General features: G+C 38.4%; 5 protein-coding genes across 16 annotated transcripts; 4 read left to right on the top strand and 1 right to left on the bottom strand.

Moving 5' to 3' along the window:
* Window positions 1-1669: 1669 nt before the first annotated feature.
* On the top strand, window positions 1670-4511 carry LOC113713705 (uncharacterized). Its single transcript, XM_027237492.2, has 2 exons — window positions 1670-2957; window positions 4017-4511. Exon 1 carries the CDS (start codon window positions 1808-1810, stop codon window positions 2945-2947), a length of 1140 nt encoding a protein of 379 aa, XP_027093293.1. The 5' UTR covers window positions 1670-1807; the 3' UTR covers window positions 2948-2957; window positions 4017-4511.
* Window positions 4512-5298: 787 nt separating this feature from the next.
* LOC113714549 (transcription termination factor MTERF8, chloroplastic-like) lies at window positions 5299-8088 on the top strand. Of its 3 annotated transcripts, none has more exons than XM_027238454.2 (2): window positions 5299-6901; window positions 7797-8088. In XM_027238454.2, exon 1 carries the CDS (start codon window positions 5740-5742, stop codon window positions 6889-6891), a length of 1152 nt encoding a protein of 383 aa, XP_027094255.1. In that variant the 5' UTR covers window positions 5299-5739; the 3' UTR covers window positions 6892-6901; window positions 7797-8088. The 3 variants fall into 3 exon arrangements, with proteins under 3 accessions (XP_027094255.1, XP_027094256.1, XP_027094254.1); XM_027238455.2 differs by having other exon boundaries at window positions 5300-6901; window positions 7740-8088; XM_027238453.2 differs by having other exon boundaries at window positions 5303-6901; window positions 7791-8088.
* Window positions 8089-8313: 225 nt separating this feature from the next.
* On the top strand, window positions 8314-12642 carry LOC113714548 (uncharacterized). Of its 9 annotated transcripts, XM_027238449.2 has the most exons (6): window positions 8318-9754; window positions 10030-10094; window positions 10300-10424; window positions 10531-10619; window positions 11153-11391; window positions 12324-12642. In XM_027238449.2, the coding sequence occupies exons 1-2, from the start codon at window positions 8612-8614 to the stop codon at window positions 10072-10074; spliced, it is 1188 nt and encodes a 395-aa protein (XP_027094250.1). In that variant the 5' UTR covers window positions 8318-8611; the 3' UTR covers window positions 10075-10094; window positions 10300-10424; window positions 10531-10619; window positions 11153-11391; window positions 12324-12642. The 9 variants fall into 9 exon arrangements, with proteins under 9 accessions (XP_071925511.1, XP_071925510.1, XP_027094251.1 ...); XM_027238445.2 differs by having other exon boundaries at window positions 10531-11391; XM_072069410.1 differs by lacking the exons at window positions 10030-10094; window positions 10531-10619 and having other exon boundaries at window positions 8314-9754.
* A 1860-nt stretch (window positions 12643-14502) lies between these two features.
* On the bottom strand, window positions 14503-15323 carry LOC113715016 (protein GRAVITROPIC IN THE LIGHT 1-like; the record flags this gene model as incomplete). Its single annotated transcript, XM_027239165.2, has 1 exon — window positions 14503-15323. A coding segment is annotated over one exon (639 nt), but the record flags the coding sequence as incomplete, so codon positions are not given.
* Window positions 15318-17487, top strand: LOC113713215 (transcription termination factor MTERF8, chloroplastic). Of its 2 annotated transcripts, none has more exons than XM_027236879.2 (2): window positions 15318-16518; window positions 17118-17487. In XM_027236879.2, the coding sequence occupies exon 1, from the start codon at window positions 15335-15337 to the stop codon at window positions 16502-16504; it is 1170 nt and encodes a 389-aa protein (XP_027092680.1). In that variant the 5' UTR covers window positions 15318-15334; the 3' UTR covers window positions 16505-16518; window positions 17118-17487. The 2 variants fall into 2 exon arrangements, with proteins under 2 accessions (XP_027092680.1, XP_027092681.1); XM_027236880.2 differs by having other exon boundaries at window positions 17127-17487.
* Window positions 17488-17503: the final 16 nt, after the last annotated feature.

The following is a 17503-nucleotide window of genomic DNA, read 5'->3' on the forward strand; positions in this document are numbered from 1 at the left end:
ACGCGACACAACCTGAAATTGCCAACAGTAACATGTAAAGGAAAATTGAAAAAATAGACGACCTTATATTTTTCCAGAAAAAGTGGGAAAAAAAAACCAACAACAGAAAATAGAAACAACTTTAAGAAAGACACTGATCTGAAGTGAAATCCTTGAAAGGTTATCTTTCAAGTTTCTTTTGACATCCTTCCCTATTATGTTTCTTTACTTCATTACAGTCTTAGAAGAGTAACAATGTCAACTTCTAAACTGTACCAATGAAGTCGGTGAAGAGCATATGAGTTTTCGCATGATTTGAGGGGCTTGTTTGATGGGCTAAATCAAGTTTCTTAACATTTAGTCCATTTATGCAGCCGATGGTCTCCCATCAACGGTGAAATTTGCAATTTCGTTATATATATACATGTATGAGTCAATGGTGCATTTCTTCATGCAAGTATATTACTTGCTTGACTAATAGGCATTAGGCAGGAGACCAAATTGAGTTACAGCCCTACGGTTTTCCGCCTAGTTTGTCTTAAATTACAAATTTGCAATTAGAAGTTACTATAATTTATTGTTATTTACAGAATCAAATATAGCCCAGTGATTCAGATCCCCATTCCTTGAGAAAATTTTATTGATATAGTATAAGCGTTATACCTTCACCATCTTTAATCCTATTCCCATCCCAGCTACTTCCATTGAACCTGCCTGCTTTTAATTTTTTTCTTTTTTCGGATACGATGGATCTACATTTATTCTATGTTATAGAAAGGGGACTGAAAAAGTCCAAGACAAAACTAGTGGAGACTGAACCACCTACTCACCCATCTGGAACTTGCCTCCTTTTAAGCTGTGTCTTTCTGTATAAGAGAATCAGTTGATTAAGCTTACAAGTTTCAAATTTTTGAAAGTCGTTTAGCTTGGAGAAAATATTACTGTAATGCCTCTTAAATAAGCATCTACGTGACACAAATATAGTTGGAAAATTTGTTTGGAGAATATTCTTGAAATAATTTCTAAAATATGCGTCAAATCTGACAACCTTTTGTGAAGTTCTGGCCGTAAACTCTTATAGCTGAATTTAGAAGAAATACGATATTAAAATTCAAATTCTTGATCTCCCAATCAACAAAAACACTTAGAACGTTTATGATAGTCAACAATTTAATTTAAGAGGCAGATGGATTTTATATAGAATTCGAGTTGGCAAGAAAATGATAGAAATAGAAATGTAAGGATTTAACCAACACAAAATGTCACATCTCTTTCCTTGGGTGGGGTGCAAAAAATGGGGGTAAGCTTTCTTGTAATGTTGTTATTTTTACCGATTAAACAAACATTAACATGCTACTCATCTTTTCTCTCCTATTCCTTCTTAATTAAGACACACAAACAACACAAAATACAATTTAATCTTTTTTTCTGCCCTTCTCAAACCTAAATTTCCAAACTAAGGCAACTATAATTCTGTGCGATCTCAAAATCGGATTACAATAGACACGGTTTCACTCCAAGTTGTGATTGCCCGCGACTGCCTAAAGGCTCAAATTTTACCGGGTAACACTTGTACGCCTACAAGGCTTTATGGGGGCTTGCGAAGATGCTTATTCGGATTTCGGAGGGGAAATTTCGGGCTTACCTTAATATTTTGCAAATCCACCTAAAGTCTTTCCCTCTACAATTTATTCCGCCGTTGATTTAAATATGGTTGATTATCCCATACCAGCCATTTATAGTCAGTCCAGATACCTTGTATTCCGTTTTATTTACTTAGCTTTGTCTGTGCCCATCATCTGTTTGCTCTTTTGTCCCAGACATTAGAATGTTGGCCTACATTTACAAGATCCATTTGAGTGGCAGCAGGACAGTTTTATGGAGATCCCTCCTTCAATACTCTACTACTTCACCAACTGCGGCACCCCAACATAAGTGTTTGTTGGAAGATTATCTGATAAACTCGCTTGGGTTCTCAAAACCAGAGGCCATCTTTGTTTCAAACAAGGCACCTCGCTTAAAGCCCATCTATCCAAGTTTAGCGGTCAATTTTTTTGAGAATTTGGGATTCAGCAAAACCCACATCAAAATCATTGTTTCTTCCTGTCCTAAAGTACTATGGTCTAATGTGGATAAAACCCTGAAACCAAAAATCAGATTTCTCCAAGACCTGGGAATTTCTGGGCCTGCCCTTGTCAAGTTACTATTGGGTTATAAGCCACTGATTTATAGAGGTTTGGATAGTCACATCAAACCCCGAATTGAGTATTTAAGACAAGTGTTGAATACTGATGAGAGAGTAGTTGTAGCTTTGAAGAAATATGCATTGCTACTCGGTAACATTGAATACGAAAAAGTGGACAACAATGTTCTGTTGTTGCAGAAATATGGCTTTTCAAAGGAGAAGGTCGCCACTTTCATTGCAAACAGTCCCATGCGGATTTTCATGACGAGTCCTGAATGGTTTGAGAAACGGTTGCAATTAGTGGAAAACTATTTGGGGATTCCTCGCGAGTCCGCCATGTTCCCCTATGGGCTTAAAATACTCTGTGGCTTGCGGAAGTCGACAATTGACAAGAAATTTGACATTTTGAGGAGTTATGGCTGGTCTAATGAGGACATACTTCGGATGGTTAGGTGTTTACCTCTATTTTTAGGCCTGTCTGAGACTAGAATGAGAAAATCTTTGGATTATTTCATGAATGAACTTGGATATACTCCTGATTACTTGGCTTTGCGCCCTTTCTTATTTACTTTGAGTCTGGAAAAACGAATTAAGCCAAGGAATGAAGTTTTGAAGATTCTGAGTGAAAAGAATTTGAACACGAGGAAGAGGGACCTTGGTAAAGCTATGTGCTTGACAGAATCGAAGTTTGTGCAGGATTATCTTTTGCCTTACAAGGATGAATTGCCTGATGTGTTTGAGTCCTACATCAAGAAGTTGGAGCAGAAGTATCGGCCACTATGAAATGCTCAAGGTGGCACAATCTCTTTACATTGGTTTGATATGATTCTTGTATTATTCTCCTGACAACTCCTTTTGTCTTTGTCACTATCTTCTTTTTCTCTGTTATCTCTCATTTGGGTACTTTTCATTGAAATATAACTTTTAATAACTCCAATGTTGTGGCCAGATGTAATTCGTTAGTAGTCGTGAATACTATGGTTTTTCTGAGGGACTTCTCATGTGGATGTGTTATTGACAATCATATTATGCTGTAAAACCCAAATAATGCAAATTTGAAGAATTCAGTGTAAATACATACTTAAAATATTGAGGATTCATCTACGTATTCTAGCTGCATCAAATGCTAAACTGAGGATGCGTTTGGAACTCTTCATGAAGGAACTCAGATATGCCCCTGATTGCTTGGCATGCCATGCTGTTTTGTTATGTTTCAGTTTTGAATAAGTGAAGCCTTATTTGAAGTTCTGAAATTTCTTAACTCAAAAGGTCATGCTAACTAAAATCTTTCTATATGGAAGATTATCTTCTTTTCCTGATATATAACAATTTTACATCAAAGCCATTGCAAGCTATTATTTTGAGAAACTTCTGTTTTCTTGAGGGACTGCACTTTCTGTGCTCAGATAATGCAGTCAAAGATTTCGTCAGGATGAAATTCCTTACTGTTTGTAGAGAACATAACTAAATAGGGAACATGTTTTCGTGCTTTGTCATTAGATTCTTCTTGTCATTGTCTTGAATGTAATTTTTCTGAAATCAAGGCACTGGGAACTGTATTCTTGACTTATTTGTTGACTTAATGGTAATACTCTAATATGGGTTTGGATCTTAATTCTCCCAACCATGACAACCCTAAAGAGGCTTACACCATGTTGTACTTGATTCTGCAATGACCTGAATTTGTTACATTATGGACCGGTTTCCTGAATGTCGGGTCTCACACCAATGGACCTATAACCCTTATGGTCTGCCGAAAATCACAATATTCAAGCAGAAGAACAACCAAATCAGTCTTGTCAGTTTTTCTTTCATGTGTTCTTTTTTGTTTAATAGTTTTTTCATCTTGCAGTGGCATCTTTTCCTTGGTAGACTAATATGGTACATTGGGCTCTGAACATCTGGGGAAGTTAGGTTGAACCGTTGACAGCGAGCTTGCTCCCAGATTAATGTTCACCTTGGTTGCCACTTCAGTATTTGAAAAGGCTTATACTCTAAGCCCTAAGGGAACACTGCAGAATGGACTCAATCATTCTGCTTTAAAGGTCCCTGCTGCCTGGAGGGGAAAAACAAACTGTTCCTGCTTTCAAGCAGCTTTCAGTTTCATCATTTGAGATTTTCAGAAGCCTAGGTGCTGAAAAGAATTTCCACTGGATTTGCTCCAGATCATTGCCTATTTTCCTCCAACCAAAAGAGGACGATTAGGACTGCACTCTGATGTGCCACTTCAAACCGTGTTTCAGCTTATTTCTTGCACGAGGATAGGCATCCAAACCTTGACATTTTGTCCCATTTACTAGAAGTAAGTAAAGCACCAAGTTGAGAGCATATAAATTGTTGCTGCTAATAGCCTAGTGTTTCTGGGATCTTACTGAAATTTTATTCATTTTCCACTCTCTCATCCGCTTGTGTCATGCATTTCTGCGGAATGTTTACACGAACCAGTAAGCTGTTCTCAAGTATTCAGGAGACTATATACACTAAGGGCCATCTGTCAAAAAACTTTTACCAGTCAATCAGTTATGGCTCCTGAATATTCGGGGTAATAAAAGATATTATTAAACTAGAAATGAGTTGTTTCATTGGCAATAAAAGCTTAGAGAAGGGGTAAGCCGCCTCCTCATTTTTGAAGCTACTCTTGAAAAGTACTCCCTCAATTAGCAATCCGTTTCAATAATACCCAAATCTAGAGGTAACAAATCTTTTTGGCATTGTGTGAAGTAATAGCCCAAATCTTTTTGCATGCCATTGATAAAAGGGATAACGTTGAAACATCTCCTGAGATTTTCGTCAATATTACTTTTTTGTAAGATGTTTGGCTTCTACGAAAAAAAAAAAGTAAGCTTAAAAAGAATTTTAATGGAGAGAGCATAGTTTCATTCCACAACTGCACTTTTTAATGGTCGGTAGATTAGCGTCGAAAAATTAAACTATCAAACACACAGGCTCCTAAATTGGTGCTAAAGTTTTATGCATTTTTCTTTTAAATGATAGAGTAAAATTTTTTATTTTAAAAAAAGAAAAAAAGGAAAAGAAATATGCCAAACCTTTTTGATGAAAAAATATTCCACAAGATAAGCCCAGACACTAGGGTAAAGGTGTCAAATGAGGGTTGTGTGATGCTGATAGGGCGACAAGAACGATAAGTGATATTCTAAAAGTATAGGGGTACTAAGTGATATTACTCGAAACTTTAAGGAAGGAATCTGGAATTATGCCTTGATAAAATGAAGAAAATCCTCGTAGTTTACCGGACCCATATTTTTTTCCTGTGTGGTGTCTGTCCTAATGCAATCATGACGCCCCAAAAAAAAAAGGAAAACGAAAAAAAGGCATTAAAGCGCAAGTTTTCCGCACAAGCATGAAGGCGCAAGTTTTCACTGGCTGACATTCTACGGCTTTAGGGAGCCATGCTGAAGATACATTTTCAATATTTGAAGTTTTGCAGGCCTTGAATTTTTTTAAACCGCAGCTCCGCCGCCATGGCAATCCTATATTAATCATTGACAGGTACACCTAAATGTTTGTTTTATCCGTGCCTATCAGCTGTTTGCTTTTTGTCCCAGACAGAGAATATGATGACTTACGTGTCCAAGATTCAGTTCAGTGGCAGCAGAACCGTTTCCTTCAGATGCCTTCTTCACTACTCTACCACTTCAAACACGGCGCAGCTGGAGAAAAACAGTTTTTTGGAAGAATATCTGTTAAACTCTCTTGGGTTCTCGAAACAAGAGGCTGTTTCTGCTTTGAAGAAGGTTAATCGCACAAAGCCCATCAAAAAAGACCCAAATTTAGTCGTCAATTATTTTGAGAATTTGGGTCTGAACAAATACCACATCAAAAGCATTGTTTCTTCCTACCCCAAAGTGCTGTTATGTGAGGTGGACAAATCCCTCAAACCAAAAATCAGGTTTCTTCAAGACCTGGGCGTTTCTGGGCCAGCCCTGATCAAGGTAATCTTGGCTTGTAAACAACTCATTTGGGGTAGAGGTTTGGATGGTCACTTTAAACCCCGCATTAACTACTTGAGAGAATTGTTGGGTACTGATGAGAAGGTAGTTCTAGCTTTGAAGAAATATGCTTTGCTGCTTGGTCCTATTGAGTGCGAAAAAGTGGACAAAAATGTCCTGTTGTTGCAGAATTATGGCTTTTCAAAGGAGAAGATTGCCGCTTTCATTGCAAACAATCCTAGACACATTTTCTTGACGACCCCTGAACGGATTGAGGAGAAATTGCGTCTAGTGGAAAATTTTTTGGGGATTCCACGAGAGTCAACCATGTTCTATTATGGGGTTCAGATACTATGTGGCAGGCAGAAATCAACAATCGACAACAAATTTGACATCCTGAGGAGTTATGGCTGGTCTAATGTGCATATCTTTAAAATGGTTAGGCGTTTACCTCTAACTTTAACCATGTCTGGGAATAGAATGAGAAAATCTTTGGATTATTTCATGAATGAACTTGGATATACTCCTGCTTACTTGGCTTCGCGCCCTTTCTTATTTACTTTGAGTTTGGAAAAACGAGTTAAGCCAAGGAATGAAGTTTTGAAGATTCTAAATGAAAAGAATAAGAGCACGAGGAAGGGGGACCTTTGTCAAGTTGTGTGCTTGAGAGAATTGAAGTTTGTGCAGGATTATCTTTTACCTTACAAGGATGAATTTCCCAACATGTTTGAGTCCTATGTCAGAAATGTTGGTGCACAGCAGATTGGAACACTATGAAATGCTTAAGGTGACACAATCTCTTTCGTTGCATATTTATGTGATGTGGTTCTTGTATTATTGTTCTGGCAAGTCCTCTTGTGGTTGCTATTATCATCTTCTTGATAAGCTTCTTTTGGGTGCTTTTGGTGGAAAAATTACTTTTAGTAGCTCCAATTTGTGGCTGGACGCAATTTTTCATGATTCATGAACACTGAGTTTTTCAAAAGCACTTGCTAACGGGTTGTCGTGATTGACAATCATATTAGGCTATGAAACCCATTATATAGAGAAGATGTAAATTTGAAGAAATCAGTATGAATACATAAAGTCCCATTGGTGCTTTTTGTTATCTGTAAATCGAGATTTGTGTTATTTTGTAGTGTTGACTCGTGGATAACATTACCTTTCTTTGATGGATACTGAATTCTGTTTTGACTTCTGGAACAACTGGACCTGAATTCCATGAGTATTGAATCATGCGATGTGACAGTACAAATCTGCTTAGACCCCTTTTTGTTTGTAGATATTTATTATGTCAAGATACGTAACAAAGACAAAAAAAGAAAGACGAATTGACGTTAGGCGGAAGTTTTACTACGTCATAATTTTATCAAACAGCTGCATCAATTGTTGCCAGGGTACTCGTCTAAGATCTGAGAACAGGATAAATGAGATGATAATAAGTACAGCAATTTCTTTTAAACTCTTTCATTCTCCTTTCTTGGCCTTACAATTTCTCCTCCATTTTCTATTTTCTTCACTAAATCCTGATTGTTTTATTGTTTCACTAAGAACTGATTGTTTGGTCCCAAATTACGCTCATTTATTTTGAGAGCAAGTTTGCCTTTGGGTTTGATCTTATGCAGCTCGTCCCGCGAGACTCAAAGGTACGAAGTTGATATGTTACACGATTGTAGGTACAGAGGTCCACGCAGATTGGGTTCCAGTAAGCATACGCATTGCAGCTCTCCAGCAGCATTTGGTTTCTTGCCAGTAGTTCCAGCAATTCGTGCAGCTGCAGCATTTGCACCATCTCTAAGCCAGCTCAATTTTTTTGAAAGGAAAGATGCTCTAAAGAAGTGTTATTGTGGTCCTAGCCTTCAGCATTTAGCCAACATAATTTGGACAAGTAAACATTGACTGAAAGTGTCCGTGTACATTCTGACTGCTCTATTTCTAATGATGTGCATGTCAAAGCTTTGGATTGTCGCTTTCCGTTTTGGTCTTGATAACGTGTAGGAGTATTTGCATGAGCGAATATCCTAGAAGCTGGATTGCAAATATCAAGAAATGGTATGCCAAAACTGAACCCAAAAGTGGCTGAGCGTATTTTCCCCCAGTCATGTTCATCTCGTATTTGCTAATTACTCCGCTGTTAATTTTGCAATAAAGCGGAATTAAATCTGAAAAGCAACGAACGAGGAATGACAAGGATACAAAATAACTTGTTTTTCTGCGATTATTACATAATAAATTGTGTTGCGAAAATAATCATACCAAACCGCTGAGATATGATATCGACAATTTACTGTAAGGGTTCCAGTCAAATAACCCCCAAAGATAACCTCGGGTTAGGCACATATCCTCGTACCCATCCAGAAGAGTGACTAACTAACAGGGGCGTGTTCTGCCGTCACGAATTGCATCGATTCCTAGGTTTCTGCTCGCTGGAATTGTGGCGGCCTTGCCTCTCCCTTGTATGGCTGGCCGGCACTAGCAGGTGAGCAGTACAGTGCAAATGTTTGCTCGCGTATCCAGCAAGCTTCACGTCCATGGCCGCGGCAGTCCTTTCTTCTTCAAATCCCTCCTAGATTACTGCTCCACCCCAGCCGCACTAGTCGCCGCCCCTCAAACAAAGAAAATTACGCCTACCACTGGTAGCTTCTTGGAAGAATGCTTGATAAACTCACTTGGGTTCTCAAAACAAGAAGCCATCTCCGCTTTAAGTAAGTTAATCCGCTTGAATGCCATCAAGAAAGATCCCAATTTAGTCATCAATTTCTTGTTTAATTTGGGTTTAACAAAAACCGACATCAAAAAAGTTATTTCCAAGAGCCCCCAGTTACTACTCTCCAGCGTCGAGAAAACCCTTAAACCAAAAATCAGCTATCTCCAAACACTCGGCCTGTCAGGGTACGAGCTCGTCAAATTGGTAGTGAGGTATCACCGAATTTTCTTCAGAGGGTTAGATAATCATCTTGTTCCCCGGATTGAGTGCCTGAGAAAATTGTTGGGAGATGATGAGAAAGTAGTTTTAGCTTTGAGGAAGATTGTTTTCGTGCCTAGTAATAATGCGGTAGAGAGAATGGAACAAAATGTTGCAGTGTTGCAGAATAATGGATTTTCTAATGATTTCATTGCCAAATTTGTTCTCAAAAGTCCCACCCTTTTCATTGCAAAGAGTGAAAAATTGCAGGAGGTGTTGCACCGGCTTGAACATGATTGGGGGATTCCTCGCGATACTAACATGTTTGCTCAGGGAATTGATGTGCTATGTTCTGGTAGTAAATCAAAAATTGATATGAAGTTTGAGATTTTAAGGAGTTATGGTTGGTCCAATTCAGAGATAATCAGAATGGTTAGGAGTTTACCTCGTGTTCTGGATACGTCCCATTCTAAGATGAGAAAAATCCTAGATTATTTCATGAAGGAGGTTGGATTTAGTGCTGATTACTTGGCTTCCCGACGTTCGGTTTTCACCTTTAGTTTGGAAGGCAGGGTGAAGCCCAGGCATGAAGTTTTGAAAATTCTGAATGACAAGAAGTTGAGCAAAGCCGGTCTTGTTAACATTTTGTCTTTGTCAGAATTGCAGTTTCAGAACAGGTGTCTTCTCCCTTACAAGGATATTTTACCTGACATGTATGAGTCATATTTGAAGAAGGTTGGTAGCCGGAAAAAGCAACTTTGATGTGCTTGAAGTAACAGACTGTTTCAGTTTGTCATGTCATGTATTCTGTCAATGAAGTTATTGTGAATTTTGGTTTTTTCTGCTTTTTCTCCACTGGGGTACTTGTTGGAAGTTTAGCTTGGCATACAACAATTAGTAGAAATATTGTCTGATTAGTTTAGAAGAATACATACATAGGTTGGCTTCCTCCTTGCAGTAGGGGGTGCTTAGGTCAAAGGGATTTCTAATGAGACAATTTTCTTTTACAGCATATTTGTCAGATTACCACCTGCTACTTAAAATGGATTTGGTGACTGGCATATATCCTGTGAAGGTATGTCTTTGGTAATATCCTGGTATTTCTATGGCTTGGAATATGCATGTCTTAGTTTGCCATTGACTGGTGTAGTTCACGAGGTGTTCAATTCAAATAATGTGTAGTGAGTGAAGGTGGTGACTCTAAATTTTATATGGACAGGCAGATTATTGATTTTTAAAGCATATATGGTTCAGTGATGTTTTCTGATTCATGATAACAGGTAACATATTGTCTTACATCAGACATTGCCACATAGAAACAAGATCCATAGGACAGAGCGCGACTTTCTTTTGAATTGGTGGAATCCCTTGTCAAGTCAATCAGGCCATCTCTGTCTCAAATAAGGTAAGATAGAAACCAACCAAAAGAAATCCTGATTTAGTTGTCAATTTTTTTCAAGACATGGGTTTAAACAATACCCAGATCAAAAGTCTCATTTCCTCTTACCCAGGATTGCTATTTTTCCATCCGGTGAAGATCTTAAAACGCAAAGTTTAGGTCCTTCAAGACCTTGGCTTATCTGGGTTGGACGTCATCAAGGTTATTACGTTGTATAAAACATTTTGGGTTGGGTTGAAGGATTGGATTATCATATTAAACGCTGTATTAATTATTGGAGAGAGTTCTTGGGTAGTGACGAAAATGTGGCCATGGCTTTAAAGAATCATGTGAGATTGCTCGATTATTGTGTGCTGTGGAAAATGGATGAAATTAGGAATTATGGGCTCTCATAAGGAAAATGTTTTCAAATTTACATTGAGGAACTCCTATGAAGTTATGTGACATTGAGTATTTTCAGAACATATTGGTTAGAGTGGAAAATGAATTTGGGATTCCTCGCGATTCCACTATGTTTTACTATAGAGTTGAAGTTTTATCTAGACTTTGATAGTCAACAATTGAAATGAGATTTGGTTTATTAAGGGGTTTTGGTTGGACAGATGCAAATGCACATACAATGTTTAGGGACCTTCCTTATACTTTAGGTATATCATAAGATAGGATAAGAAAGACTTTGAACTTTTTCATGCATGAAGTTGGATATACCGCTGACTATTTGGATTCTGATCCAGTGCGGTTCTGTTTGGATAAGGACAAATGGGTAAAGCCTAGGTACAAAATTCTCAAATTTCTGAATGAGAAGAAGTTGAACAAGAGGGCAGCAAGCTTTTATACTGCCCTGTGCTTATCGGGGTAAAAGTTTCTCAAGGTTTATCTTCTGCCCTACAATGATAATATTCCTGATCGTTAGAAATTATGTGTGCAAATTACTGGAAAGAAGAAGACAAGGAAAACTTTGACCTTCTTCGAGGTAACACACTTTCTTTCATTGGTGGTTCATGTGATATTAATCTTGGCTCTTTTTTATGTTTGCTTATTTTTCTGGTGGCTATTATTGAGTGGTTAGTTTTAATTCTGAATTCACTGCAGCATTATCACGTGAATGATGGATAACAGGAATAGGTTGCTTTTCCATGTTACATGCTTTGGTGCTTAGCTCCAAGGAACTGTCTTGATACCTCATCATCTGAAAGTGTGATTATACTCTTAGCTGGTGAAAATCCAAAGTTTCTGCAGTCTTTCTAAGATTTTATGAGTCAATACTTATACCAATATTACTCTTGGTTGTTTATGCATAGTGTTCTGATCGGTAAATGTTCAGTAATGGAAATAACAGGCACCAAGATTTCTGTGTAGTGCTTTACACTGTGGCTATTATTGACATCAGGGAGATAATGCCACAGGTCATTGGATTTTGTGGGATGTTTCATATGATTCATTAATGATTAACTAGAAAGAAGATGCGCAGGAAAGAATGACTTTCTTTTGCCTTATTAGGAGTTGCGATTTAAATTTTTTTTTGTTGATTGCTAACTGATTTTTACTGCTTTTGCAAATTAGAGGAGTTTCTATGCTGGAAACCAACATGTTGTTTCTGTTTTAAGCAAGTTTGAAGTACTATTGAAACACCTCCCTCTAGGTGCCCACTGTTGGCGGCAAGTTTTGCTGGCAAATGATGTCAAACCTCTAGGTCTGACCAGAAATTTTGAATCCTCCAAATGCCAAAAGGTCGCTCTGGTCTGTGTACCAGACTTTCCTGTGAGGAGAATTCCAGAAAATTCATTCTAATTTGTCTTTTTCTTGCACATCAGAACAAGCCTGTCTGATTGTAGATCATTAGGATTATTATTTTATAGTTCTGTAGTGCATTTGCTGGTTCTTAACTTGTGTTTGATTGCCCAGGAATTGATTTAGCAGTTGGCTATGGGCTATAGAAGTGCAGATGATCGATTCATCATGCACTTTAAAGAAGTTGCATACTCAGAACCGTGTTTCCAGTGTGGACAGAACCCTGAGACCTAGAGTCAAAGTTTCTCCTGGACCATGGCATATCTGGGGCAAGCCTAGTTAACGTGGTTGTACCTTATAAAAGCTTCATGTCTACAGTTGACATGAAATTCGCTATATTTAGAAATTTTGGCTGGACAGACGTGGTTATAGTACTGAAAATGGTTGAGGGTTCATCCGAGTATTCAAATGCATGGTTAATTCTTCATCAACATTCAACAGCCCCTAATTCTAGAGATGAAAATTATTTTTGCTTTCTGAAGTGATAGATTGATTAAAGCAGTCATCTGGATCTTGCTTTCTAGAATCGTCTACCTTTCACATCCAAGCATCCCAAAAACATGAAAAAACAGGATACAGAAAGAACATAGCAAATATATAGCATCACCAGTATAGTAGTAAACTATGTCCTAATGAAATGATGCTATGATTTTATTTGCAGGTACTCAAAAGATATCCCAAAAAAAAAAAGTTTTCAATAAAAAAAAGATACCCAAAAGAAAAAAATTAAGCAACTTTGAAAAAGGTTTCAGAACAAGTATCTTCTCCCATACTAGGATATTTTGCCAGACGTATGAATCGAATCATATTTGTAAAGGGTTGGAGCACAAAAGATTAAGCCACTTTGATGTGCTCAAGGTCTGCACATTCTATTCATTCTTTTGGTATGCCTTGTAATGTGTCAAGTTGAACTTAATTTTTTCTGCTGCTATTGAGTGACTGCAGACTATCGGCTTTTGAATGGTTGGACCCTCTGTATAAAAGTATGCATTCTGCAAACTGTGTAAGATAATGCATGTATCATTGGTAACAATCTTGTTGCCCTGACTCCTAGATATAATTGGTATCTGATATAACTATACTTCCATTGATCTAATTTTCTTAAATCATAATAAACTTTATAAAGACCACAAATAAAAGGCTGATAAAATGTAGCTTGGGTTTACCTTGGGGCTTGGGTTTACATGCTTGACTTATGTAGCTTGGCCCCTGGGACATCTCGAAGAATGTTCTGTCTCGAACATGTTTACTGCAATTGTGATTTTTCAATTTTAGCACTTGGAAAGAGATACTACTAGTGTAATTGCTGCCTTGAGGGACATGTTGAACAAGGAGGGAGAAAATGAAGGATTGCAGCTATCAAGCATCTTTGCACTTGGCTTTTTGAAAAGTATGAGAAATCACCAATTGCTGCCAAGTACTCACACTTGTTCCGGTCAATCCTAGGAAAGAAAAGTGGCTTCAGAGAAAGGGGATTTGTATTTGTTTAACTGGTTTCTAGCACAGAGAGACGAAATGCCATCTAGCAATCGATACTTTTCTGATGTAAAATCAATTTTGGAGAAGAGGATTTCGAATCTAGAAATTGTGAATATGTTGTAGATGTCTAATTATCTACTAATTCCGGGACATCATATTTGCAAATGAGTTGCATGCCATCATAGCTGAATTATCCAATTGTTCAGGGCACGTTATCCTGATAACATGTATTTATTTCTGGGCAAGCATGCATTTGTCATACCACATGATCTGAATAGTTAAACTCCTTTCTTTTGATTTGATCTTCAACTATTCTCCATTAAAAAAAAGGAAAAATCATCAATTTAGTCCTCAAACTATTTTACTAAAGCTGATTTGGTCCCTCAACATTTTATCGCATGAATTAAATCCATTAACTAAAATTCTTGTGCCAATTGAGGACATATGCGGTGTCGCCACCCAAAACACATGTTTCTGTACAGAAACCAACGACGAGGCAAGGGCTTTTTTAGAAGTACACAATAGAATTTCTACGACAAGCAAGACAGCACCCATTTTGCATCCAAATTGGGGAAACCTTCGAGTAGCGAGAAAATAGAGGAAGAAATTCATATACCAATATACTGTACTTAATAGTGGAAGATTTGTATATTCTGATTATTCTGATCTTATGAGATACTTTTTCATGCAGGGTACCTGTATGAGCTTTCCAGGTTCCATGCCCAAAAACTGAGAGAGCTCTAGAGGCTCTTCCAATTTTATCGGGAATGATCTTTGCAATATGAGTATCGAGCGAACAGATAAGAAACATTCAAGTGCTAAATGCTACAGCTTTATCAATCTTACAACATAGTGATTAATTCTCTTAAGATACAGAGGAATTATGCACCCTTAAACAAATCTACTGACCGAAGACTTGAATCTACTATAGCCGAGAAAACTTCCATAACCGAAGCACCTCAGAGCTCGACCTCGTCCATGTCTTCGAAGTTTTAACTAGGTTAAATAGTACTTGGGAACAAGGTATACCCCAGCTTTAATTAGCGACCCACTTCCAAGCTTAAACCCAAGACTCACCGGAAAGCCCACCACCTGAGGCACGCCACCACCCGTTCGTCCACCACCAGGAACCCTCACCACACTGTCCATATACTGCGGATGGAAATCAGCTCCCTTAGTCGCCTCAAAATGACTAGACGGTGGGTCCATCGAAAATGCCAGCAAATGTAGCAGCCAAACTGCCTTAGCAAGGCCCAAAAACTCCCCATAAAATTGACTCCTGGGGTGGTTTCCGGCCAAAACTAGGCGGCGCTGCTCCAAGTCCCCGAATAACGACTCCTCCATTTTAGGATGAACAATTGCCAAATACTTCTTGAAACAGAAGTTCCCGAAGCTGCAAGTTGGAAGTATCCCTAACAGTTCAATTGGATCCATGGCTTTCATGTCGCGGTACTGAGTGAAGCAATCGCGACGGTGCTGATCGGGATGAATCAATGAGGAGAGGCTGCTGTCCATGTGAAAGGTCTCGTGGTCGAACCCCTGAAACATTTTCCGGTTAACATAGTAAAATTGAGCATCTGGACTCAATTTAACTCGCGGGTTCTGGAAATTTTCTCTATAAGCCCCAATTAAGCACTAAAACACAAATGTTTGCTCAGATTTTTAGAAGGCTTCGCATCAATGGCGGCACGAGCGCCTGCACCAGGGTGGTTCTCTTCTCCGAGCCTCTGCCTCACTACACAACTAGAGCAGCAGCCGTCCCAGAACACCAGAAAAACCGTTTCTTGGAAGAATACCTCGTAAACTCACTTGGCTTCTCAAAAGAAGAAGCTTTTTCCGCTTCAAAAAAGGTATCTCTTAAAACCTTCAGAAAAGACCCAAATTTAGTCATTCATTTCTTGGTTAAGCAGGGTTTTAGCAAATCCCAGATCAAAAGCATTGTTTCCGTACTTCCCGGGTTACTCTATTATCAGCCGGACAAAACACTTGAACCCAAGCTCCAGTTTTTCCGGGATCTTGGTTTATCCGGGTCGGAAATTGTCAGGCTTTTTATGTTTCAAAAACATCTTTTCAAGTCAGGGTTGGATTTTTTCAGAACCCGACTTGCTTATGTTAGGATTTTGTTAGGCACCGATGAGAAGAAAGTAACCAGAGCTGTGAAGAGATGTTCTTCGCTGCTTCGTTATGATGCATCTGAAAAAGTGGCTGCGGCTGCTGCTTTGTTGAAGAATTATGGCTTTTCGGATAAGAATGTTGCTAACTTTGCTCTTAGGATTCCTAGGCGCATTTTTATACTAGAACCTGAAAATTTTGAGGAAATGTCGTGCGTGGTGGAAAATGATTTTGGGATTCCTCGTGGATCGCCCATGTTTTACTACGGCTTTGAAGTCGTTAGTACGATTGCCAAGTCCACCATTGACAGGAAATTTGACATTTTAAGAAGTTTTGGCTGGTCTGATGCTGATGTACGAACAATTGATGGCAAGCATCCTCTTCGTTTACGGTTGTCAGAGTCTAAAATTAGGGAAGCTTTGAATTTTTTCATGAAGGAACTGGGATATACCTCTAATTACTTGGCTTACCGCCCTGCGTTAATTACACTATGTTTGGAGAAAAGGGTCAAACCGAGGAATGAAGTTGTCAAAGTTCTGAATGAAAAGAAGTTGAGTAAGAGGAGTTGGAATCTGTATTCATTTGTGACCTTACCTGAATCCAAATTTGTCAAGGATTTTCTTCTGCCTTACAAGGAGGAGATACCAGATGTATACCGATCATACATGGAGGTTGTTGGAGGATCCAAAGTTCAAAAAGTTTGATGCCTAGGTTTGAGGTAATGCTCCATTTTCAGTTTGGTAGTTCACGTCATCTGATTCTTGTCTTGTGGTCCTTTGCTTGTTCATTTTGGTAATACTGTGGAAATTTTGTTCTTTAATCTGTACCATGTAGTAGATTTTGCTAAGGCTGGTTATCAAAAATTAAAACTTGGGAGTCCTCTCAGCTGCAGAAATTTGCAGTGAGTCGTGACAGAAATCAAGAACTGGATGTTCTCCAAATTTGTGATTTGGATAATTTTTTTACTTCAAAGATGCTGTCTCAGGAGAGAATCTCGTGTTCAAGCTCGGAGGCTCACTATATGATGAGTACGATTCTCTGAGGCTCACTAATTTTTGCAACCAGGCACACCTAAGGTCTAAAGTATTGGATAGATGAGTAGAGGACATTCACCATCATTTTGTTGACATTTACTGAAGTATTCTGTTTCTATCCAGCTTCCTTTTTCGCTTGGCTTTTGTTTTCTCATCCTTGTGTCATATGAAAGAATTTTGGTCTCTGAGTTGGGTCTGTTCTTGGTGAATGAAATGAATCGATTGATCCCCTATCTTCTCCTTACGGCTTTCTGCAAAGGTTGTCTTTCTAACATGCTCACAGCTGTTGTAGGTTGTGGGTTATGACTTCCATGCCGGAAAATCCTTCGAGCACAACGTCAAGGACTCAGCTTAGCTGCCGGAAAGCACTCATTTGAAGTAGCATAAAGGGACCTGAAATCTTATGGGACCTTTATGATAGCTTCTAGTTTTTTTCATTGAGAGTTTTGGGAAGCCTTGTTGTTGGCAAACATTCCCATCAGTTCATCCAAATCTAATTCTCTGAAACTGAGATGAGAATTAAGACCGGCATCCATGCAAAGCCTCAAACTTGTTCACTTTGTATCTGGAATTGATACAAAAAACTAGACAGACTGTCATTACAATTACTGTTTCGATTCCTGAATGTAATATAATCGCAAGATGTCATCATAGTTGCAATTTTTCTTT

Source organism: Coffea arabica, chromosome 10c (assembly GCF_036785885.1).
Source record: "Coffea arabica cultivar ET-39 chromosome 10c, Coffea Arabica ET-39 HiFi, whole genome shotgun sequence".
NCBI lineage: Eukaryota > Viridiplantae > Streptophyta > Magnoliopsida > Gentianales > Rubiaceae > Coffea > Coffea arabica.

What these genes read in the sequence shown, in the direction of transcription:
- LOC113713705 (XM_027237492.2), top strand. Translation starts at nt 1,808, where the DNA reads ATGTTGGCCTACATTTACAAGATCCATTTGAGTGGCAGCAGGACAGTT.
- LOC113714549 (XM_027238454.2), top strand. Translation starts at nt 5,740, where the DNA reads ATGATGACTTACGTGTCCAAGATTCAGTTCAGTGGCAGCAGAACCGTT.
- LOC113714548 (XM_072069407.1), top strand. Translation starts at nt 8,612, where the DNA reads ATGTTTGCTCGCGTATCCAGCAAGCTTCACGTCCATGGCCGCGGCAGT. An exon ending in ATGAGTCATATTTGAAGAAG is followed by an intron (nt 9,755 to 10,029) that starts GTTGGTAGCCGG and finishes TTTCTTTTACAG; the next exon opens with CATATTTGTCAGATTACCAC.
- LOC113713215 (XM_027236879.2), top strand. Translation starts at nt 15,335, where the DNA reads ATGTTTGCTCAGATTTTTAGAAGGCTTCGCATCAATGGCGGCACGAGC.